We start from the raw sequence: 25,838 nt of genomic DNA, 5'->3' as shown, positions 1-25,838 counted from the left end.
CTCAGATATCGATAGAAGACCTAATTTTAAGCAAAAAATGTTGTATAAAGTTTTTTCAAAACCCAATACTTGAGAAAGGATTTAATAGTGCTTAAAATAAGCTGTAAAATGAGCACTGTTAAAAGTCTTTTGTACGTAAAATGAGTGATCTGTAATGAAAAAAAGAAGAACATCTAATGGTTTTTTTTAATCAAAGGATTTCATAAGTGCCATTTCCACCAAAATCAAAATTAATCGTATTCCATCTAGAATCAACATCATTCCTACAATTTTTTTCATTATAATATGTAGTGAAAAACCTTTTATTTTGAAACGGTGAATAGTCAAAAGGCTGGAGAGAGACTGTGGTTGCGCTACCGCGTGCTCTTTAATCAATCATATCTTCGTCAATTTTTATACAAACAAATCAAAATTTTTGTCAAAAAAAAACCTATTTTTTTTATTATTAAACTTTTTTACGTATCTTTCATTATTTTTGAGATATTATGAAAAGAAGGTGCTTTTTTTTTAATTCGAAAATTTTTTTTTCTTAAAATCGTGATTTTTTCAAGAAATATGTGTTTCAAAGTAGCGAAACTGCTAGAATCCATCAAACTCTTTATAGTAAAGTTGATCCTAGACGGAATACAATTACTTAATTTCAATTTTGTTGGAAATGGCACTTATGAAATTAATTGATAAAAAAAAAACATTAGATGTTCCTCTTTTTTTCATTACAACTCACTCATTTTACCTACAAAAGACTTTTAACAATGCTCATTTTAAAGCTTATTTTAAGCACTATAAAATCCTTTCTCATTAGCATGCATAAAATGTATTCGCTCTCCGCTAGATGGCATTGAATACATCGATTAAATTTCACACAAAACAAAAAACGACTGTGATCTTCAATATCTCGCTTAATATTGCACTTAGAACACTCTTTAAAAAACCAATTTAATCATTTTGTTACCTGCTACAATTGTGTTAAGTATAATATTATCGCTAAAAGGCATATTTTTGGAGATATTTGCAAAAAACTGTTGAAAATCGTGAGAAATTTCCGAATTTCCAATTGCCAAAACTTGAAAAGTATTGGGTTTTTGAAAAAACTTAATACAACAGTTTTTACTTAGAATTAGGTCTTCCATCAATATCTGAGGTTATTTTGAAAAAAAAAATTCCACCACCGAAAAGGGGTGGCAACCACCCCCAGGGTGAAACGGAGTTCGGGTCAATATCACTTTTGAAGTTAAGGGTAGGATAAGCCTAATTCCAAAATTTCATGTAAATCGGTTTACAGTAAAAAATTTCTGAGCTAAAAAGCTTCAACGACTGTACTATATGGAATCACTATGTATGTATTTTGAAACCTGCAGTTTTTGGAAGCAATAGGCGTAAATACTTTAGTTGAAACGATAAGAAGAAGAGTTGCCGTGCCCAAGGACTATATAGCAGGAAGAAGTTACGGGATGCCGAGTTAACCAGGCAGCAAAACTGATCAGTAAATTGGAGTCTTCAACACCAAAATTGGAACATTGGAAATTGGAAAAATGTGCTATTTTCAAACTAAAGTAGGATGTGTAAAATCAGATGATTAACGAATTCGTGTACTTAAAAGGGTGAGGAAGACAAGCAAGAACGGAAATTGCCCGATTTGTTCATAAATATAAAAGAGGAAGGGTCATGTGCTGGGGAGGAATTATGATCAGTAAAAAAATCCTTTAATTAAGTTCTATAACCTGTAGTTAGGTTCTTGAGAAATGTGATGGAAGGAAATTTAATTTACCATTAATTCGCTTAAAATAATATAAAATATCAGATGATTCCATATAAGTTTGGTTGAGTGTACTTAACAAACGTAGCTGTCAATTGCGACAAAATGGAAAAACCTTCGGATAGGGGAGCCCAAGCGGGGGTTTTTGCAGTTACTCGAGCGCGTCAGATTATTACATGGGGAGAAACCTTGTACCCTGAAAATGTACCTTTACCATATATTGGCCCTTAATGCAGGGGAGTTCGTTAAGGGTGGGTCGAAAAAAAATCTATCCTTAGAAAAATTCGAAATCGTCGGATTAAGATAAGGTAAGTTTTTTTTATTAATGGCTTTGAAATAGCCAATTAGCCAGACTATTTGTTTTTTTTTTTGTATGGTATTACAATAACAATTTTGAGTTAATATCTAAGCCTACTTATTATCTAAATTTACAGGGTGTTATAATATATTAATGGATACATTTTTCAATTTTGTGTGATATTTTTACAATTTTTAATTTTATTATCTAAGCCTATTTAAAATTTAAATTTACAGGACGTTACATATTCGTAAATATTTTGTCTGTACTGTCCACACTCCAATATGAGGTGCTGTAGATCTCCCATTCCACCACAGGCGCAATATGGGTTATCACTGATACCTATGCTGTGTTTGTATGCTGGGGTTAGTGCGTGATTTGACCTCATTCTGGTTATTGTTTTTATAAATAGCCTATTTGATTCTTATCTAACAATAAAACACTGAAAACGTTTGTTTTCTATACTTCCACAAAATTTATTATAACTAAGTGACTACAGCTGTTTCGGCGGAGTGCCTTTCTCAAGTGATATAGTTTACAATGTGTTTGCCTTTTTAAGTATTCAACTGAAGAGGTTGAGGAGTGGGGAGCTGTTTGTCTCGAGTTGGTCATTCAGAATTATATCTGTATTTTTCAGTTTATTAATTTCCATAGATTCTAAAAAAGATAGCTTAAGGCCTTTATTTTGAATATGTAGAATTTGAAACTATTCATTGAAAGAATGATTATGATCTAGAAGGTGAAGTGCGTATGTAGAAGTGTCTGTTTTTCTATTGTTGAATGCCCTTTTGTGTTCTGCTATCCGTTTGTCAAAAGTTCTGCCAGTTTGACCGATGTACGTTTTCTGACAGTCACCACACGTTAGTTTGTACACACCACTCTGTAGTTGCTTTCTCTTTCGGCTTTTATTGTTCTTAATATATTTGCTTAAGTTGTTGTTAGTTCTGAAAGCTGGTGTTATTCCTTTCTTTTTTATGTATCTGGCTACTTTTGTTGTTATCTTGGCAGTGTATGTGAGAGAGCAGAAGGTACTGGGTTCTTTCTGTGGTGGTGGATACACTAATTTCAGGGCTTTCTTATGGAGTTTTTGGTTTAAAATTTTGTTAACTGTTTGTTCGTTATAGCCGTTGTTTACTGCTATTTGTTTAATGATGTTTAGTTCTATCTCGAAGTTATTTTTTGTCATGGGAATTTCTGTCAGTCTATGTATCATGCTATGGTAGGCTGCTAATTTGTGTTGTGTAGGATGGGATGATGAATTGTGTATAGTTGTGTCAGTATGGGTAGGTTTATGATATACGGAGAACTCATGTTTGTTGTGTAGTCTGGAAATCGTTACATCTAGAAAGTTTATGGAGTTATAGAAAACAAACGTTTTCAGTGTTTTATTGTTAGATAAAATGAACTTCCATCAAGTAACGGTCGAATCCATCAATTATTTGATTCTTGTTTAAACCATCTCTCATTGGGAATTAGTGGTTGGCAATTTCTAAAATTTATTCCCGTTGTACTTTGGTCATATACACGTTGCCAATTTTGTTTGCGATGGTTTTTACTGATATTATCTATATCGGTTACTGGTAGAAGTATGTTGTTTATAAGGTAAGTTAAGTACGTTAAGTAAGTTTCTTTAGATAGGTTCCAATCTTACTTGGATGATAGGAAACAACTGGTTAGAGCAAATGATACAGACTCTAGTCTCAAAAACATTGTATGTGGGGTACCTCAAGGTTCAGTATTGGGTCCTCTACTTTTCCTTATCTTTATTAATGACATCACTAATTTAAAAATCGATGGAAAAATCATTATTTTTGCTGATGATACCAGTATCACTTGGAGCAACTCAACTACTGCAACTCTTCATGCTACTATAACTTCTGATCTACTTACAATAAAAACCTGGTCTGACTCAAATGTACTCTCGTTTAACGTAGATAAAACAGTAGCATTGTCTTATAAAGGAGCTCTTCAACCCTTACCTCTTAATAACAGCCAGATCAGTACCGTTGATTCTGTAAAATTTCTTGGTATTTTTTTAGACAGCAACCTTAAATGGTCCCTCCATATCGATTTGTTACGGAAGAAACTCTCTTCAGCTTGCTATGCTATAAGATCTGTTTCGAATGAACTCAATTTAGCATCTTCCAAAATAACATATTTTTCTTTGTTCGAGTCACATCTTCGTTATGGTCTTCCTTTTTGGGGTTCTGGTACAGCTGCCCAATTCGGTGTTATTTTCAAATTACAAAAAAAAACAATAAGATATCTGTTTGGCCTCAGAAGAACAACACATTGCAGAAGTTACTTCAAAGATCACGGAATTTTAACTCTTCCATCTTTGTATATTTTAGAAACTGTTTGCTTAATTCGTAAACATCTACATGTCTTTCCACCAAGACCTATGACCATGACTACTTCACGAGAAATTCTACGTTTGACGTCTATTTGCCGACCCCGTCCTCGGAGTTAGTAAAGAAATCGATATCATATTCCGCAAAAAAAATGTACAACCATCTCCCCCTACAACCAAAATCTGCACCATCTTTCCCCAAATTCCGTAAACTGACAAAAGCCTACCTGTCTGAAAGACCATATTATTCAGTAGAAGATTTTTTTAGTCAATAACTAAGAAATTACAGTACCCTTTGCACAAGTAGTATTTTTATTATTTTTTTATCTATTTTTGGGTGTCATATGCAGCAGCTTAACTTTTTAACTTTTAAACCTTTTTTTATTAATTATCAGGTAGACTATGCATTTGCAATTTATTTAAATTTTTGCAATTCATTATTTCTGTTTTAACTTCATTATTATTATTATTATTTAAATATATTGACGATTTATGTAATTTTAGTAAATTTTCATGGCAATAAAGCATATTTCTATTCTATTCTATTCTAAGTACATGCAAAATAATGTATATTTCAAAAATCTGACGATTTGAGCGGGGCGTAAGGAAATGGGTGAGTCCCAAAGTTTCACAAGAAAAAAGCGAATATTTCGCGAAATGAATGACACATTGAAAAACTAAAAAATACGCACTCAATATTTTTCAAACATCTATCGAATGATACCAAACACGACTTCCCACGGAGACGGGTTTAATATTTTAAATACGAATCCCGCGATATTTCGCGAAATGAACATCAGATCGAAAAACTGAAAAATACACTTTAATGGAGTGGGGGATTACTTTAAAATTTTAAATGGGAGCCATTTTTTATTGCAGATTTGGATTCCTTACGTAAAAATAAATAACTTTTATTCGAAACATTTTTTCGAAACATTTTTTCGAAACATTTTTTATGGATAGATAATAATAATAATAATATGTTTATTAGTTTTCATGTACATGTATCTGTATAAGAATTTTACAATAATTACGTTAATTACACATAAAACAATAAACATCTGGCACTATCCATTAAAACCAAAAATGGTCGAGCACGGGAATAGTGTGTATATCGTGTAATACATAAAAAAGATAGTAGAATACTCTTACATAAAATATAAATAATTAATTAAGTCTAATTATATCTACATTAAAATTATACTTCAATTTGTACAACGTATTTATATTATTCTCTTTTTTTTTATTTATTCTTTTATTCTGATGATGAAAACTATACCCACTTTGACGTTATGACATTCATGTAATGAACACATTCATCAAACCATCCAAAATTATAATAGTTGTTTAATCCATTAAATTTTGCACATAGCCGCGATCCAAATTAACAACATATTTTTTAAATACTGATAGATGGCGCTATAATCTAAAAAAACGATTGTTGGAAATGGAAAATTAAATTAAAAATGGACAAGTTCCCACTAAAATGGAAAACTTTACTTAACTTTTTTTGGTTTTAGGACCTACTCTTCACAACCCAATAGGTCCCCAAAGCGCTCAAGTGACTGCACATTTAGCATACTTTGCTCCCCTACCATTTGTTTATATAGTTTCACAGTATGTCAATGATATTTTGTTTTGTAACATACCCTTCCTGTAAAAAATTTAATTTGATTGCATTTGTTGTAGAATTTTTTCATTTATTAACCTTAGAAATTATAGCGAATTATAGTGTTATTATGTTTGAAAACACAAATTATGAACAAAAAAAGTCAGATTAAAAAAAGTCTACTCATTGTAGGCTTACAATGACAAAATTATTTGAAACTACTTTAGTACATTTACTACTGAAACTACATTTAATTTAGTTTTTTCTTTAACCAGATAAGACTATTTTTAATAGTAAGGACACTTATTTTAATAGCATGTGCGATCTAATAGATTTAAGAACAATATTCTTTTAACAATTTTTTTCCTTAGTTGGTATGAAATTTGTCTATTTATCTAACGGAATGGAAGTTATCAATTAACAATTAAAACAAAATTTTGTGATGTAACTTCAAGGATGCCTATTGGGACCGTGCAAGTTCGGCAAAGCGACCCCTATTTCTACGCTCTGTACTTTTATTCGCACTGTTAATTATATTGGCCAATTATATTAGTCCTGGTTATTGGATAATTGTCAAGGCCATAGTCCAAAAAAATAATAAGAAGAAAAAATAAGATGCAGGTTATGTTATGCAAACGAAAATAATTGTATGTAGTAAATAAAATTAGTTATTAAAATGCAGTACTGCAAGCAAATTACAATTAATTAAATTTACCTTTATATAATAATTGCATATCATATCAATATTGTGGAGCAATATATAATTTTTCTGCTTCAATGACAGAAGGTATGAAATATACGTCAATTTGACAATTTCAATTGACAATATGAATTATTTAAGATAGTTGCAATATTTCTCCGCGACTCGCGCACGGTCGTTTTTCGTTTCTCCTTCCAAGTACTTGCACACCGCGAATAGATTTTGTTTTGTATTTTTTACTTATAAGAATTAATAGATTTTTATGGAAATTATAATATATAAATAAAGAAAACATACTAAATATATACACAGAGTGGGCCAAATAAAAGTATCCACCCCAATATTTGGCAGTATTTATTAGATTTTAAGAACATAAAAAACAGGTCAATTTTTGATCTAAGAGGGACACATTTTTACGGTACAAACATGTCATTTGTCAACTCCCTCCCTTCCACTTCCTCCACCCCTGATTTTTAAATAGGGAATAGGGGTCGTGTGCTAGCTCATTTAAAAGGGTATTCAATTCTCTATTCAGTAATATCAACATCGACTTAAAAATGTATACAGGGTGTCCAAGAAAAATTATTTTGAATTAAATGAATTGACACAAAAAGAAGAATGTATGTAATTTATTTAACTCAAAACACATTCTACTACTGACAGAAAACAGAAAAAAATGTTTTTTGATAAACAGACACTGCTTTTCGCTTAATTTCAATGTTCAAGCTTCCACCCATCTGCCTCTTGGTAGATTGAATATTGAATTTAAGCAACAGACATTATTAATTTATCAAATAAACATTTTTTTCTGTTTTCTATCAGCAGTAGAATGTATTCTGAGTTAAATAAATTACATACATTCTTCTTTTTGTGTCAATTAATTTAATTTAAAATATTTTTTCTTGGACACCCTGTATACATTTTTATCTCAATGTTGATATTACTAAATAGAGAATTGAATACCCTTTCAAATGAGCTAGCACACGACCCCTTTTCCTTATTTAATAATAAGGGGGGGAGTGGAAGGGAGGGAGTTGGCAAATGACAGATGTTTGTACCGTAAAAATGTGTCCCCTTAGATCAAAAATTGACCTGTTTTTTTATTTTCTTAAAATCTAATAAATACTGACAAATATCGGGGTGGATACTTTTATTTGGGCCACTCTGTATATAAAACAACCATTTATAGCCGATATAAGCTGAATAAATCACCCGCTTGTTTGGAATAATATAAAATTTTCATTTGCATTTTTATGTACATTAGTCTTAATGCGCTTTTAGCAATGTCTCCATTGTAGAATTAATTGGCTATCTAAAATTGCTTCTCCGAGATGCAAGTTGAGTTTGAGGTTGGTTATCTCAAAAATGGTTTGAGATATCTAAATGCCGTTTTCGAATGTGGATGTCCTGTTTATCCACTGACTCTTTGTCAAAAGCGCCATTCAAACAATATTTAGCATCTTATATTGTTTGAAAGGGTTCAATATATGAAGTAAATGTCTTATTACTGCATATTCATATGTATGTACAATATATTGTTGTCTGATATAACGAGATAGGCTTATAATGAGGTACCTAATTAGTCTGCCATTTCAATTCTCGTTATAGAGAGAGTCTACTGTATTAGGGTGTTATTAGGGAGATGTGTTTCATAGATGGAAGAACAGAAGACCAAAACAACAAATTATGTTAGAAAATATCTAATAAAGTCTAGCTAGATAATACTGTAGCTCTATCAAAGATAGCGGGACTACAGTACCTCACATTGTCCACATAACCCTGGGAAAGATATCATGTGGGGTTCCTTGTTCCCAGATCTCTAACATGGCAAGCATTTTGAAAATACAAACATTCATGCAAGTTGATCAAATGGTTTACCTTGGGTATCAGTTACATTGTAAAGCAAAAAGTGTCACAGTGAAATTAGATCCAGAATCGAGCAGGTCAGAGCCGCTTGTAGAAGGATGTCGAAGGCCGAAGGTATTATGTAACAGAGACCTAAAATTGGTATTGTGGATCCACCTATTTCACTGCTAAGTGTTCTCATTTTTACTTTATGGTATTAAGTCTTGCATTGTGAATAAAAGTTATTTAAATTGCTTTGAGGCTTTCAAAATGTGGTGTTATACAAGAATTTTAAAGATTCTTAGGTGGAGAAGATTTATTGAGTATTTAAAGGGTCTCATAGATCATATGAGAGTGTTTTTACACCAAATACTAAACATGGATCTCAAGGTGACTTCAATTTTAGAGGTAAACAATAGTGAACTTTTCTACTAGTACAAAGAGTTGTTTTTGGAAAAATTAATATGATAAACCAAAACAAAAATATCAGATTAGAGAAAATTATATGTATTGGTATACAATGTCTGGTTACACATCTAATGAGTTGATATATGTTGCTTCCTTTATAAATTAATAAATAATAAAAAAGGCATTACTTCTGTGTATGATCTTTTAACGTCACATTCTGCATACAATTAATAATTGACAATCATACATTTTTATGCACTCTGTAATGACGTTTATATAATAAAGGCAGATTTTTATTATTTGCAAAATATTTACTTACCAGCATTCCATAAAAAATAATGAGCTTTCATAGGCAGAAGTTCTTTATTCATTTTTGGATACTTCATTATATACGCACTAAATATTTTTGATTGATTAATCCAAATTTTAAAATTTACTAAATATAACCTAATATTTACACGTTACATTTGTTACCAACTTTATACTGAACTCTGATGAAATGGATTGATTGTGATTGGCAAAACTTGCGCAATTTACCATTACCACAAAAGAGTGGGAGAAGCATCGAAAAGTGAAAATCGAAAGAGAAATCGAAAGAGCGAAGTTCAAATTCGATTTTTATTCAAAGCTTTTGAATGTTTGTTTTTATTTATGACAACAACTGTATGTTTTATAAATATTTGATCTTAGAAAATATAGATAAAAAACTAGTTTTTTCTGCCAAACAATTACAGTAAATGTGAGTGTTCATTTCTTTTCGATACTTGACCAGAAATTATTTGTTTTGAAACGTGATTTGAAACACATAAGTAATAAAAAACAGTATGTTTAAAAGTTGATAAGTGACAAATGGTTCAAATAAAAATAATTTAACAATTATCAATCTTTTGGTAAAGTTGATTTTTGTGGGAATTGAGGTAAGGTGCTTTTTGTAAGTTATAGAACAAATGAAATTCCATCAAATAACCGCCAATCCCGGTTTGAAAATACCGTCTGAGCGTCTGCAACCAATCAGGCAAATACTTTGCATTTCCTGTTTAACCCGTGACGCGATTGGTTATTTAGTTGCAACTAATCATCTATTAGATGTTAGCCAATCACTGTTCAGAATGTCGAAAAGAAAGCTTACTGCACAATGGACTTTAACAGGATGTGACCTCCATGTTTGACAGTTGATCTTTCGTCTTGCTTTGCCGCTTTTTCTGGTGTTCTGTTCTTTCACACCGACTGCCGGCCATTATTTGTAAGCGGCGAAAGATTCGGCGTTGCTTTGTAAAATTGTTGTGAATCTACCGGCATCAAAAGCCTAAAAAGCGTGTAGCTTTTACGTAGTTATTTAACTGTAGCTACTTTACAAATTTCATCAAAATGGGCGATGAAAAGAAGGTATGTTTCCTGTTTGATAGTTTACAATGTCGTCAGTGAGATGCATGTAACATTTTTCTTATCTTAACAATTTTTATTGTAGGCCAGCGATAGCGAACACATTAATCTCAAAGTACTTGGTCAGGATAATGCAGTGGTACAATTTAAAATCAAAAAACACACCCCATTAAAAAAATTGATGACCGCCTATTGTGAACGTGCTGTAAGTACCTCTTGTTTTTATCGTTAGTAGAAGTAAAAGTAATCGGTGAAGGTAATGCTTTGTCTGATGCATATTCGGAACTACGTGTTGCACCAATTTTTCTGTAATAATGGTTATTTTTCGTAATTGCATCTTGGTACTTAAAAATTTGCAATATGTGTACCTTTTAAAAATGTTGAGTCATCTACATTTATTTATTGGTGTTTAGAGGCAAACGATAATCAGATTGAAGTTAAAGCTAAACGAGGAAAATATTTGTGGTAAACTTTATTGAAGCTAGGATAGACAGGAACATCTGTCTAACCTAGTGGAAAATATGCTATCTAATAGAAATAAACAAACGAAGACACATTAAATGCTACTAGGAGCACTCCCGAATCATAATTTACAATGTATAAATTTTGGAAATCATAATTTGGGATTTACAATGTATACACATTGTAAATTATGATTCGGGAGTGCTTCTAGTAGCATTTAACGTGTCTTGGTTTGTTTATTTCTACTTCATCTTGATTATAAATTTAGTATAGATGATCATAAAAAAATATCAAGGGCTGTTCACACATTGAGAGTGGGAGGAGAGAAAATATTAACAATTAGCAAAACTAATAAGCTATACGTGAAGTCCAGGTAATCCTAAATAATTGGGACCAAACCCATTTTATTTTATTTTATTTTTCAACGGGCAAGCCCAATTACAATAATGTTAAACTCTAAAATCCAACACTCAGTATATCTAGGGTTACAATACAAAAAGTTAATCTGTATTGTTATACCAAGCAATACAAAAAGTTATCTATATCGAATGCAATACAAAAAGTTAATCTGTATTATTATACAATGCAATACAAAAAGTGATCTATATCCATTACTCAAGTCAAGAGTACACAAAACCTGATGCAAGAATGAGCCAAAGGTTGCAAAGAAATCTATGTTATCATATTGATTGGCTAGTCTGGCAGTTCTTGAAATGAAGTTGTTAAATCCATAGTTAGTGTGATGTATAGGGTAATGGAAACTAGCTATAGATCTGATAGGTCTAGATGGAACATGTATATTAATTTTGGACAACATCAAGTTTAGGGCAACCAAACATAACCAATTTGTAGTTGACATTTGAGTTAATCTAAAAACACTGACAGTGTTGCCATGTTGTAAAATATTTCTTACTGTAACATGTAAAATTCAAAATTGAATAGAACACAATATATAATTTAAATTGCATGGCCGTTGCCCTAAACTTTATGTTGTCCTTAATTTTATTGAGCAAAGAAGAAGAAGCAGCTCTACCATGAAGAATATTGTAAAAAGTAATAAGATCTCTCTTCTTATGACGCATAGATAGATAGATATCTTTATTTCAAAATAGGTAACCTAATATACAAATTTAACTTAAATACATTTTTTTACATATAAAACGAAGGAAAATACAATACAATGATTCACAATAAAAAAATTCAATAAAAAAAAATAATAAATGTAATAATAAATTAAAAAATAATCACAAATTATAATCAAAATTAATAACGAATTATAATCAAATTAACAAGTTCCCCAACCAATAAAAGTCAATAAAAATAAACAAAAATATTGTGCACGTTCACCGCCAATTCAAATACATACTACTTTAAATTTTTAAGGAAAACCTTTAATTTATCTTTAAAACTTTTAACTGTCCTACAGTCTTTTAATTCATTAGGCAATTCATTAAATTCTCTGAAACCTCTAAATATTAATGAATTCATTGAGCTGCTATAATTCATTTTAGAAAAGTATATGTTATTTTTATTTCGAGTATCGTGTATGTGTGTATTAGGAAAATTAATAAATTGCTGAAAATAATCGGGAGCTATAATGTTTTTAATTTTATAAACAAAAATCAATGCAAAATATTGAAACCTTTGATATACCGAAAACCAGTTCAATGTATTCAGCATTAAATTTATTGGTGTCCATCGACCCATTCTTAATATTATACGCATGCCACGATTTTGTAATTTTTGAAGTTGTCCCATTTTATTTAGGTTGAACAAATATAAGACTTTGCACAATAATCAAAATGTGGTTGGATTATTGAATTATATACAGTAAGTCTAGTTTCTAAAGATAAATTTTTTGCTATTCTTGTAAAAAAGAATAATTTCTTGCTGATTTTTTTGTGTATATAAACAAAATGATCTTCCAATGAAAGAGTGTTATCAAGTTGAAATCCTAAGTATTTAATAGTTGTTGTTATTTCAATCTTTTCACCATTTATGGATAAATTAATGCTATTTATATTGATTTTGTTATACTTATATCTACTGGTTACAATTAGAGCTTTTGTCTTTGATACATTTAATTTTAACTTGTTTAATGTTAAATAATTATAAACAGCCTCTAGAATTGAATTCATTTTTGCCACTGCATTTTCCAAGCATACATCACTACAAGCTATTAACGTATCGTCAGCAAAAAGATTGACAAACTCACAATCCACAAACAGATCTATATCATTCAAATAGAGAATAAAAAGTAATGGCCCCAGGACACTGCCCTGAGGTACACCTAGATCAATGTTAAGTTCATCTGACATACAATTATTGAATTTAAACTTCTGCTTGCGATTTGATAGATAATTATTCAGCCAGTCAAAAACTCCACCCCTAATGCCATACTGCCACAATTTTGCCAATAAAATATTACGGTCTATGGTCTCAAACGCCCTCTTAAGGTCTAAGAATACAGATACTACATATTTGTTTTGATCCAATTCAGTTTTAAATTTACTAATTGTCAATTGAAGTGCCGAATCACAAGAGTGTTGCTTTCTGAAACCAGATTGATTACTTATCAAAATAGCATTTGTTTTAACATGTTCAATAATTTGATCATACACAACAAGCTCAATCAATTTTTCAATTGGGTATTGATGGGTCTAAATTCTTCAGCTTTCACTGTATTATTGATTTTTTGAATTGGTACAATTGTACTAACTTTAAGTTGATTAGGAATTTTACCAGTAGACAGACAAGTATTGATTAAATTTAGTATAATATGCCCAATTGTTTCAAAAATGTCTTTGAGAATTTTAGCGTTTAATATATCATGAACTGAGCATTTACTGTCTAATTTATTAACATACATACATAATTCGTTTAAAGATACTAATTTAAATTTATTTATTGGTAGGTATAAGTTACTATTTTTATTACACCAGGTTTGCCTCAAATCCAAAGCTCCAACAATATTGTTGATACTTGAAACAAAGTAACTGTTGAACTGGTTAGCGATTTCTTTGCTATCTTGACATGTTGAATACATACCTGTTTCAAATTGAACATATTGAGGTGAACCCTTGGATTTAATGTTCACTAAATTTTTTAATGTTCTCCACATTTCTTTGGGGTTGTGTCTAAATCTATCTATTTTATTAAAATAATAAAGATTTTTTTTAGTTTTTAACAAATTAACAACTTCATTACGATATCTTTTAAAATTACTCCACAACTCCTGTTTAAACGGTTCAAGTGCTGTTTTAAAAGTTCTATAAGCATTATCACGTAATTTTATAAGAGAGTAAACTTTGTTATCAAACCAAGGTAGCTTTAAGTTAAACCGGCAGATTTGAATAGGTGCTGTTTTATTGATTTCAATCTCACAATTTAAAAATAACTCATTAAAAATCGAGTCAACATCAACAGAATTCAAATTCCAGTTATAATACATTAAATTAGTTTGAATTGTCAAAATATTACTCTGACTTAAATTTCTTAACATTATAATGCTCTGTACTTTTAGTATTTCTTAGATTAACAGAAATAATGGAGTGGTCAGTTAATTTTGGAGTTTCATGAACATTTACTATGATATTATTAGTATTTGACAGGACATAATCTACCAGTGTTTTAGATACATTTGTCACTCTAGTAGGTTCTGTAACTAATTGGCAAATACCGTAGCTCAACATTTGATCATTTATTTTTTTGACATAAAAAGTTCTTGACAATTGATCTAAATTGAAATCGCCCACTAAAATGAAAGAGTGGTTCGTTGAAACAATAAAATCAAAAATATTATCCAGTTCTTCCATAAACCTAGCATCTGATGATGAAGGCGAATGATATATGCAACCTATGTACCAAGTTGATGTTAAAAAATTAACTTTTAAAATTACACACCAATAATTTTTGTCAAGGACATACTTTCTTACAACAGAACATCTATAGTCACTTTTAACATATACTAACACTCAACCAGTATACCTACTTGATGAATCACAACGAACACACATATAGTTTTCAATTCTTATTTCATTATCTTCTATGTCCTTGGTGGTCCTGGTCTCGCTTAATAAAATAACCTTCGGATTAAAACATAACAGACTTTCCCTAATTAGATCTAAATTTTGCAAAACACTTATAGCATTTATATATATAACATCTGTATTAAGTTGTATATCAGGTGCAATTTTTAGTTTTTTTGATTATTTATATTATTTTTGTTGACAATCGTGGGTCTATTATTAATGTATTTAATAGTTTTACTATGGTCACCTGAATCGATCAGATTCTGTAGTTCATTTTGTACTTTTTTATAATACTCATGTTGCTGGTTGGTTTGATCTGCAAAGATCTTGATACCTGCTTCCTTAATCAGTTGTTTATTCTTCAGCACAGACATAACCTTTTCTTTAGATGGTAGTATAACTTTAATTGGTCTAGTTTTCATTGGTGTAAACTTACCAAGTCTAAAAACTTTAATGCTCTTTCTGTCTATATCAAAATTTTCCAATATCTTGTTTACCATAGTCAAGTCTTCATCATTTCTGTCCATTCCTGTCCGCATAGAGATGGGTGGCAGATTTAATGTAGCAAGTAAATCTGCATCTTTGTAGTTGTCAAGATGTTTAGATGTAGGTGTCTATTTTGGATTAAACAGATTTTCTTAAAACACTCTTAATAAAAAATAACGCACATAATATGCCTATCATTAAGTACAGTACTTTCGTTTTGAATGCAATAAGAGCCTATGATCATAAGAAGGAAGTAATGAACCATTTAATAGAAGAATACATTTATCTGAGACCTAAGATCAAACACCATTTTTTAAGACAAAAAATTGGAGTCAATAGTGTAAATTGAGGCGACTAATCAGCGATGAAGATAAATTACTGCCACTAATAGAAAAACTCAAGAAAATAAATATGAAAGACATCATTTACTGGGTAGCAGAGGCTTGGAAATCTGTGAATGAGAAAGTTATAGGCCTATTCGTGCTGTATGGCCTGAACGTACCCAGAGGGAGAATGCCTGCGCATTACAAAATTGGACGTTCAATAAAGTTGAATATTTCCCTCTGAAAACCCAATGCGCAGGCGATCTCCCTCTGGGTATGTTCAAGGCATGCTGTGGGAATAGGCCTTATAAGAAACTCATGGGAAAAATTTGGCAAAGCCTTATGAAGAAATGCTAGATCTAGAAGTGGAAAAAATCAATTTGTTAAAGGATCTTCTGCACAATATTCCTGGCTGTGAAGAGGCGAGTAACAGTGATTTAGAAAAATGGGTATGAGCTGATGATGAGGTACACGAGATATAAATATGATAAACAGCAAATAATTGAAATGGTTACAGAAGAACTTTTAGAACCTTCTGATGAAAGTGACCAGGAAGATGTCAATAGTGAATAGAGGGTAATCCACACAAATGATGCAGCTGTGTTTGATCTAGCAGTACACTACGTAGAGCAACACCCCGCCACCTTGTCCTATTTTTGAGACGTTGGCATAATTTTGCTTCTTGGGAGAGGGATTCTTCATTAAAGCAAATAAATTTCAAAAAAAAAAAGTAGAATTTGAAAGGCTTATTATAGTTGCGTACTTAAAATAAAATTTATTGTCATTTTTAGATATAGTCGACTCTCGTTAATACGAAACTCGAGGGACTCTTAAACTATTACAAATTATTGAGTGTTTGAAATATCAAATGGTTTGAAATTTGTGAGAGAAAATAAATAAAACTTCGAATTATTAAGTGTTGATCAATTATTATTTATTAACTGCTATTATATCGTCGCCTTAATACTATAACTTGATAACTCGAAATTAGTAGTTTTGAGATAAACGAGTTTAAAGATTTTAAAGATATTTGTGCTGCTACCATGATGTTGGTAAATACGGAATTCACTCTGCGGCTCTAAAATACTGTTCCTTAACTTTTTGGCAACTGATCTATTTAGGAATATGGTGTAAATTTGTTTTCCAATATGGAGAAAAACATGAAAAATTAAAGTTATCAACTTTTAGCACTACCATAATGTTAACATTTGGTAATGTCGCATGTTGTGCTAAGTCGCATATAAGTGAACTTTTTAACACAACTGATATTTTAAAGATTATTTTGTTGAAAATTAGCCCTCTGTCATGAGGGTTGCCAGATCTGCTAACAATTCTCGAATTCTTGCATTAAAATGAACCGAATAAACAGATAGCAATTATGTGGTAAGTTCAATGGTTTCAGAGAAATACGTGCTAAAACTAGATAACTTGAGTTATCTAGTTATAGCAGTCAGTGTATGTCATATTCACCATTATTTCTATTAAATAATAGCTTGATAACTTATCTTGTCAAGTTTTAGCACTGAATATTAGTTTGGGTTTTATCAACTTTCGTCAATCATAAATAGATACTTAACCCGTTTGAAGTGAGCTATCAAGTTTTTACACAATATGGAGGCAAATAAAATATGTCTTGTGTTATCTCAAGAACGTCAATTTTGGAGTTATCAAGTTATACTATAGGTTATACTATAGGTCAAGTTGTACTAGGGCGACGATATAACAATGACAAAAGTTTAGAAGTACATTCGTGTACATACATGTATGTATTCATAATGTGAATTAATCAATCTTTCGAAAGAACTGTATTATACTGGTTTGCTTCAAAGCACATTGCTGCTGTTCAGACTGCTCAATAATTTTTTTTTCCGAGAAAAAGTGCCTGAAACGCTTTTTGCGATTTTAAAATTTGGACTTATCTGCTTTCATATGCTCCTGACAAAAGAATTTTATTTAGACTATAATTCCAGCTGCATACACTAATAAAAATGTATGTAAAAAGATGGGGTTCTACTCTTTTTGAAGTAAATAATAGTTTGTTAAAAAAATTAAAAAAATCCATTTGTTTTAATAAAGCTACAGCTTAACAATAAATGTTAAAATATCAAACAGCTCTGAGTAATAAACTATAACAAATTTTAATACAGCTACCAAGGTTAGACTAGGGTTGACATGTAAAAGAGATCACTTATTATAAGATACATTTTAATTGTTTTTTAAATAAACTAATTTTAGAGTCAAAAATATATATTTGTCTTGGCAGGCTATTGGCACTCCGGACCAATCCATCGGACCATCGTGTAGTCGGTCCATTTACACCGTAATTAGTGTGGTGAAATAGCACTGAAAAGATTCCTGACTATCTGTTGCTTCTACAAGGAACTTTAAGATTAATAAGGGATAACAGTTGAGGACAATCACCAATAGCACTAATAACTTTGTGTAGGAAACATAAATCTAACCATGTCCTCCTTGACTCTAATGTTGGTAAATTTAGACTTTAGACTATCTCTTACCCACTGATAGTCATATTCCTCCCTCCGGTATCCACTCTTATAAGCTGCTATCCTCAAAAATTTATTTTGGACTCTTTCAATTTCTTCAATGTAACAGTTGTATGATAATGGGGACCATACAACTGATCCAAACTCTAAAATGGGCATAACGAGGCCACAATAAAGTATTCTAAAAGTGAATAAAGTACACAAAATAAAAGGACATAAAAGTCTACAAATATGCGTTGGATAAATCCCAGTAGTTTGATTGCCCTGTTTGTCACTTGATTGATATTGCTTGAGAAAGACAGTTTGGTCTTTCTAACCAGATTCCCAAATCTGATACTTCACTTTTAGAGGCTAAAATGGCAAGTTATTTATAGAATGGCAATCAAAATATAAAATCTCCATGTATGTGAAGATTTGCTCAGATTACAAACCATATAAGTACTATTTTACTTGCAGATTTTTATGAATATATCTGGACCTCAGAGGTACACTACACTCTGTTGACATAGTGTTGTTTTGCATAACCAAAAGTCATAAAAAAGATAAACCCGAATTAAGAAATAAAATACATAAATAATAACTTCTATGCATTAAGTTCCCATAGTTTTCCCATGGAGGATTTCCCCATTCTTCCCCCCTCCTCACCACTGTAGATCTGTCACTGGAAACATGAATCATTGATATGATTCATATCTGTAGGAATGTAATGAATCGAGCTGTCTGCACCTTCACACCATTTATTGATATTTTAAAATTAGAAATGAATAAGAATTTTGTATACTGACTTCACTTTTGCTTGACATTTACTCTGCAATAATTGAATCGGTCGTTTGAGAAACCTGGCATTTGTCGATTTTGGTTTTTTTTGCATATTTACTAACCTTAGATATATAGTGACAGGTTTCAAGAGAAACTAGATCCTATTTAACATTCTAAACGAACCTAGAGAGTTCAGAAATTTTTCTGAATCAAGATAAACCCGGCAACCCTAGATGTTTTATGTACTTTTCCACAACTTTGCTGTTGTGGACATGTCAGGTTTCTCAAATGACCTACCTATTCAATAGGGAACTTGCATAAAATTTTAAATTCGAAAAAAAATGTTATAAATCACAACAGAACATAATTTAAAACATGTATCAAAGATTAAAAAGTTTTGTTTGGCTTTCGTTTGGCCCCTAAAGATGATTAAAAATTCAAATTAAAACAGGTGGCCCAAAACGCGTCGTGACGTCATTACATTTTGTTTACATTCTTCCAAAAAAGTAAACAGAATTTAAAATTAGACATTATAAACGTCAGTAGAAAATACAGTTATGTAACCTCACAAGTGTTTTTGATCGTTTGAACTATTTTAAATTGACTAAAGGTTCTCTAAACCAAGGCCAGAAAACAAAAAAATATATAGATTTTAAATTTGTACTTCTGTTATATTATGAGGTTTTAAGGCGTGAAATTTTGGAAATCTTATTTTTAAAGGAAACTGAATATTATTATGCAATAAAAAAATGTGCAAGTTCCCTTTTGTCTTAAGGAGGGGGTATGGTTTGAAATATTTAAAAAAATTTATTATTTCAAATAAAAGTGCATACTTTCAAGAATACTCTCTGAAAATTTCAAAATAATCGGAGTAAAATTACCAGAGATACAGGCTGTTGAATATCCCTACCTTAGACTCGCTTTGCCGTGGCTTCGCGCCAGCACGCCGGAGCATAGTGAGAAACGTTAAACAACTGTTCGCCTTCTCTTTTGTAGATTACTCCCCAATTTAAAAAACATATTCCAATGTTCATCACTTTACTATTTGGCAGACAAATTAAACGCATTTTTCTCAAAACTGCCTTTTCAAATGCGGTGGACATTGTAACTGAAAAACTACTCAGCCGATCTACCTGATATTTTGCACCGATTTTCTTTAGACATTTCGTGAGATAACAACGTCGAGATATTTTTCGTTTTGTGCTTATTTTTTGTTCAACAATATTAAATCTGTTGGTTTTCACAAAATTTTTATTAAAAATTTCGTATTTTTGACTTTTGAGTGATACCAAAAATTCAAAAATCATTAAAAATAAAAAAACTCGACGTTGTTACCTCGTGAAACTCATAAGCTAATAAAATCTTTTTGAATTTTTTGTTTCGTATAATCCAGTGATGAGTTCTGATGTCCACCGCAAAATCCATTTTTTTTTAGCTGCCTGCCAAAATTTGTCGCCAATGGCTTATTTTTCAATATTTTGGATTGAATTTTTTCTTAAATATTCTTTGAATTGTACTTAATGTGTTTATTTAATTTAAAAATAAAATAATTCTACCATAGTTTCGAAAAAAATTCACAAAAATGTGTTTGATATGTTGATTTCAAACCATACCCCCTCCTTAAGTAATAAAAACACTCAAATATGTCAGAAATAGCAATTATTATCAAAATATTTATAAAACTTAGTGTCAGTGTCAAAACGAATGCCAAACCTAATAGGGAACTTGCACATTTTTTTATTGTATAATAATATTCAGTTTCCTTTAAAAATAAGATTTCCAAAATTTCACGCCTTAAAACCTCATAATAACAGAAGTACAAATTTAAAATCTATACATATATATATTTTTTTGTTTGCTGGCCTTGGTTTAGAGAACGTTTAGTCAATTTAAAATAGTTCAAACGATCAAAAACACTTGTGAGGTTACATACAGTCGGAAAAATGAAAGAATACCCATGAACGGACATATAAAACACGCTGTATTTTCCTGTCACCATGTCACAAAGAAAATTGTCCAGTGGAAATACATGTAACAATAATTGTTACATGTACTTGCGCTGGCCAATTTTTTGTGTGACACGGTGACAGGAAAATACAGCGTGTTTTATATGTTCGTTCATGGGTATTCTTTCATTTTTCCTACTGTAACTGTAACTGTATTTTCTACTGACGTTTATAATGTCTAATTTTAAATTCTGTTTACTTTTTTGGAAGAATGTAAACATAATGTTAACGGATGACGTCACGACGCGTTTTGGGCCACCTGTTTTAATTTGAATTTTTAATCATCTTTAGGGGCCAAACAAAACTTTTTAATCTTTGATATACATGTTTTAAATTATGTTCTGATGTGATTTATAACATTTTTTTCGAATTTAAAATTTTATGCAAGTTCCCTATTGTAGATTGTCAATAAAATCTTCATTATTATGCTCTTGGGCACATAAGAATACCTTTACTTATACAAAAAATTGTTGTTTCAGGGTATAAGCACACAAGTAGTCAGATTTAGATTTGATGGCAACCCCATAAACGACACAGATACTCCTAATTCTTTAGAGATGGATGAAGGAGACACAATTGAAGTATATCAACAACAGACAGGTGGTTTCTTCTATCGGTTTCTATTCATTTAAATAATCACACTGTATTGTTCTTGTATTTTCTTATTTGCTAAATTAAACTAGTTTTAAATAAGTAAGTTAATTTTAATATAGTTTTTATTTCATGTCAACTGAAGTTACAATAGTTCTGTAAGAATTCGACTATTTGTGTTTTTGGACTCTTATTTTGTAATTAAAACACTTAGAATACAAACATTTTTCTTATAGATCTTTTGTTTTATTGTTTCACCTGAAAGGGTATAAGGAATGGGAGAAAGAAAGTTTTATTGTTTTACTACAATGGTAGGTATTCTTTTATATTTCATAAATATATGCAAAACTTTAAATTAAGTAACTTAGTGGAATATAAAAAGATGTATGTATTAGTGAAAAAACAACAAAAGAAAAACTGGAGGAAGTACTGTGAAAGTCTAAATTGAAATACAGTAAAACCTCAATACAACGGTCTAATTGGGGGGACGGAATGTCCGTTATATAAAAATAGGTTTAAAATAATCAAATTTTTTTTGAAAATATCGTCTGCTGTATTTATATACCGGGTGTCGCACTTATATTTTCCCCCATTTTAACTGCCTATAACTTCTAAACGGCTTAAGATAGAAAAATGCGGTTTTCGCTGAAATGTTTTATTTTAGTAAAAGTTTTGTCTGAATCTATTGAATTTTTTATATCACTTTCAAATGCGAAAAAAATGGCGGATTTTTGGAAGAAAACGTTGTTGACTTTTTTTAATGGAAAACCCAGTATTTTTTTTTGCAAATTGAAAGAAAAGTCATTCACCTATCCAGCGATATAAAGTTTTTCAAAATCGGTTGTCAAATCACTGAGTAATTAATTTTTAAAATGAGTGGTGCAAAGTGGATATCATAACTAAGCAAAATGATATTATGTTATGTGATTTCCACATTGCATTTCTCATTTTAAAAATTATTTGCTCAGTTATTTGACAACCGATTTTAAAAAAATTTATATCGCTGGATAAGTAAATGACCGTTTTTTCAAGCTACAAAGATATACTGGGTGTTTCAATAAAAAAAGTCAACAGCGTTTTTATTTCAAAAATCCGCCATTTTTTATTTAAAAGCGATATAAAAAATGGTCATTTACAAAAAAACTTGGAAAAACGGTCATTTACCTATCCAACAATATAAATTTTTTTAAAATCGGTTGTCAAATAACTGAGCAATTAATTTTTAAAATGAGAGATGCAATGTGGAAATCACATCAATTCGCTTAGTTATGTTATTTAGGTATGTGATATCCACGTTGCACCTCTCATTTTAAAAATTAATTACTCGGTGATTTGACAACCGATTTTGAAAAACTTTATCGCTGGATAGGTGAATGACCGTTCTTTCAATTTACAAAAAAAATATACTGGGTGTTCCATTAAAAAAAAGTCAACAACGTTTTTTTCAAAAATCCGCCATTTTTCTTTTCGTATTTGAAAAAGATATAAAAAATTCAATCCATTCAGACAAAACTTTTACTAAAATAAAACATTTCAGCGAAAACCGCATATTTCTATGTTGAGCCGTTTAGAAGTTATAGGCAGTTAAAATGGGGGAAAATATAAGTGGACACCCGGTACAGTGTACAAATCTGTAATTGAACAAGGAATCGAGTTTTTTTTGCTACTTTTTTACTTGTCTACTTCATCTATAGACTTTCTGCAATGTACTCATTTGGTTGCCAAAATTATTCACTGATCCCTGGGTTGAATAAACGATGAATTTTTATGACAAAAACGTAGAAGTTGCCATCTTCTAAATGCCGAATATTTTCAGGAGCGCTGTCTAAAATCAATAAAAATTTCACCCCTTTCGGCGGTATTTCCCGTTTCTTCTCTTGAAATTTTCTCACTGCACATGCAGGTACAAATATCTGTGATGAACCATGCCTTATTAGAGCTATAATATGAGACGGGCAGATAATGCATTATATCTTTGACAGCTCTAGGTTTACGAGATTTGCCAACAATTATAGCAGTCAATCCAAGCGATCCATCGACGTTAGCACGAAGCAGTGCCGAGAACTTGTCCTTGCTGATTTTTCTTCCAGAATTCGGTTTTCAATTTTTTTACATTTTTTGTCTGTTATATCCGAAGTCCGTTCTATGGAGGTTTTACTGTACTCATATTAAGGAAGTAAGGGAAAAGAAACTGCTTCAAAAATTGAAAACAATCCAATAAAGTACCTAATGATCAGGACGAGCCATGAAGAACAAGGTTACAAAAGAATTTCACCAAATTGGGTTCTAAATTATAAAGTAATGTTTTATTAATATCACAAGCAAAAATTCCTGTAACTGGCTGTATACCATAAATCACAAAAAATAAAAACCTTATCTTGTAAAAGGTATGTTAAAATCCCTAAAAAGGGCTATATCACAACAAAACGTTTTCGGAATCAATATTCCATCATCAGTGTTATCACAGGTTTACATGCTTTTAAGCCACCAAAATATACGGGTCCGTATATTTTGGTGGTTTAAAGTAGGAATTGAATGGTTTACGTACTCTTCCTTCTTAAACCTTTCGAAAAATCGATGGTAAGACACTATGGGAGAGAGCTAGAAGTACAGATATACGACGGAGATGCAAGGTGGAGGACCTGGGTAAGAACCACAAGAGTAGAATGGAATGACCACATAAGCTGAATAACAACCAATAGAATAGTAAGAGTAAGGACAGCGAGAGACAGTCCCCAATAGGAAGACGATCAGTAAGAAGACCACGAAAATGATGGAACAACGAATTACTGAAGGTACATTGATAAAACAGAGGCATGTCTATACAAAAATAAAAAAGAAGATATACTCTTAAAGTACCTACTTACATAATTTTCTATTCAATTAATTTAAAATGTAAAGATAGAAAGATCTCCAGAAAAAAATACGATCTATTTAATATTCGACCTATACAAAAACTTTAAAGAAATGGCAGGATTGCAAAAAAGAAACCACAACACAACCCTTTTAGATAAAAACGGGAACGCCATGGTAATGACCTACGAAAAACTGATGCAAGACATAAAAATCATATATTTTAGAGCTGTTCAAAGATGAAAGTGGGAAAATGCAAGAAAAGGAAATATGACGTTTTATAAGAGGTCACAGAGCGCAGGTGAAGGAATTGGTAGGCCCGAAACACATTGAAAGAATGCTAGAAATAGCAAATGCAACTCGGAGAAAAATCGATGCTAAGACACTATGGGACATGGGACCTGCATACAAGGTGAAGAACTGGGTAAGAAACATTAGAGTAGAATGGAAACACCACATAAGGCGAACGACAACAAATATAGTAGTAGGTATAGACGGCGAGAGACGGTTTCCCAATTGGGACCGTGCAAGTTCAGAAAAGCGACACCTGGTTTCATAGCTCGGCAACTTTTTTCGCACTTTTAATTATATTGGCCAATCATATTGGTCCTGGTTGCTGGATAATTGTCAAGGCCGTAGCCCAAAAAAAAATTATAAGAAGAAAAGGTAAGATTTAGGTTATGTTATTAAAAGGTAAACAATTGTATGTATAGTATTTTTACTACAAAAACGTTATTACGTAGGTCAAAATTTTTGACGTAAGAGAACTGTCAAAACATTAGAATGTGACTTTTCATTATTGCTATGTTTATTATAAACACGGCAATATGAAAAGTCACATTCTAATGTTTTGACAGTTCTCTTACGTCAAAAATTTTGACCTACGTAATAACGTTTTTGTAGTAAAAATACTATAGTTAATAAAATGCAGTACTGCAAGCAAAATACAATTAAATATACTTTTATATAATAATTGCATATCATATCAATATTGTGAGCAACATATAATTTTTCTTCAATGACGTTAGTAGGTATAGGTATGAAATATACGTCAATTTGACAATATGAATTATTTAAGAAAGTTATAAGATTTCTCCGCTATTCGCGCACAATCGTTTCTCGTATCCACTCCAAGTACTTGCACACCGCGAATAGGAAGACGATCAGTGGGAAGACCACGAAAACGATGATGGAACGACAACTACTGGAGGCACATTGAAAAAACAGACATGAGTCATGAGATATAAAATATATGTATTATAATATCTTTTTTCACCCAATCTTTTTAATCTATATAATAATATAGTAGGATAATCCTACTCTACAGCACTCTCTAGGAAAGCTTTGGATGACAGACAAGAGGGAATAAGGCTAGGTAGAGAAATAATCAACAATATCAGCTACGTTGCCGATACAGCCGTTCCTGCAGAAAATTTACAAGATCTCCAGATATTAGTAAACCTAGTCATCGAAG

The 25,838-nt window shown here is 31.1% G+C and overlaps 2 protein-coding genes across 2 annotated transcripts in view; one reads left to right on the top strand and one right to left on the bottom strand.

The window, feature by feature from the left end:
• Positions 1–9,468, bottom strand: part of LOC114329595 (major facilitator superfamily domain-containing protein 6) — a 103,649-nt gene extending 94,181 nt beyond the window's left edge. The window contains exon 1 of the mRNA XM_028278762.2: positions 9,286–9,468. Within this exon, the coding sequence (XP_028134563.1) occupies positions 9,286–9,352 (67 nt within the window). The 5' untranslated portion in view covers positions 9,353–9,468. The remainder of the gene's footprint in view (positions 1–9,285) is intronic.
• A 374-nt stretch (positions 9,469–9,842) lies between these two features.
• On the top strand, positions 9,843–21,746 carry LOC114329603 (small ubiquitin-related modifier 2). Its single transcript, XM_028278775.2, has 3 exons — positions 9,843–10,352; positions 10,435–10,554; positions 21,400–21,746. Exons 1-3 carry the CDS (start codon positions 10,335–10,337, stop codon positions 21,550–21,552), a joined length of 291 nt encoding a protein of 96 aa, XP_028134576.1. The 5' UTR covers positions 9,843–10,334; the 3' UTR covers positions 21,553–21,746.
• The last annotated feature ends 4,092 nt before the right edge of the window (positions 21,747–25,838 follow it).

Source organism: Diabrotica virgifera, chromosome 7, assembly GCF_917563875.1.
Source record: "Diabrotica virgifera virgifera chromosome 7, PGI_DIABVI_V3a".
NCBI lineage: Eukaryota > Metazoa > Arthropoda > Insecta > Coleoptera > Chrysomelidae > Diabrotica > Diabrotica virgifera.
This window is presented reverse-complemented; position numbering and strand designations above follow the sequence as displayed.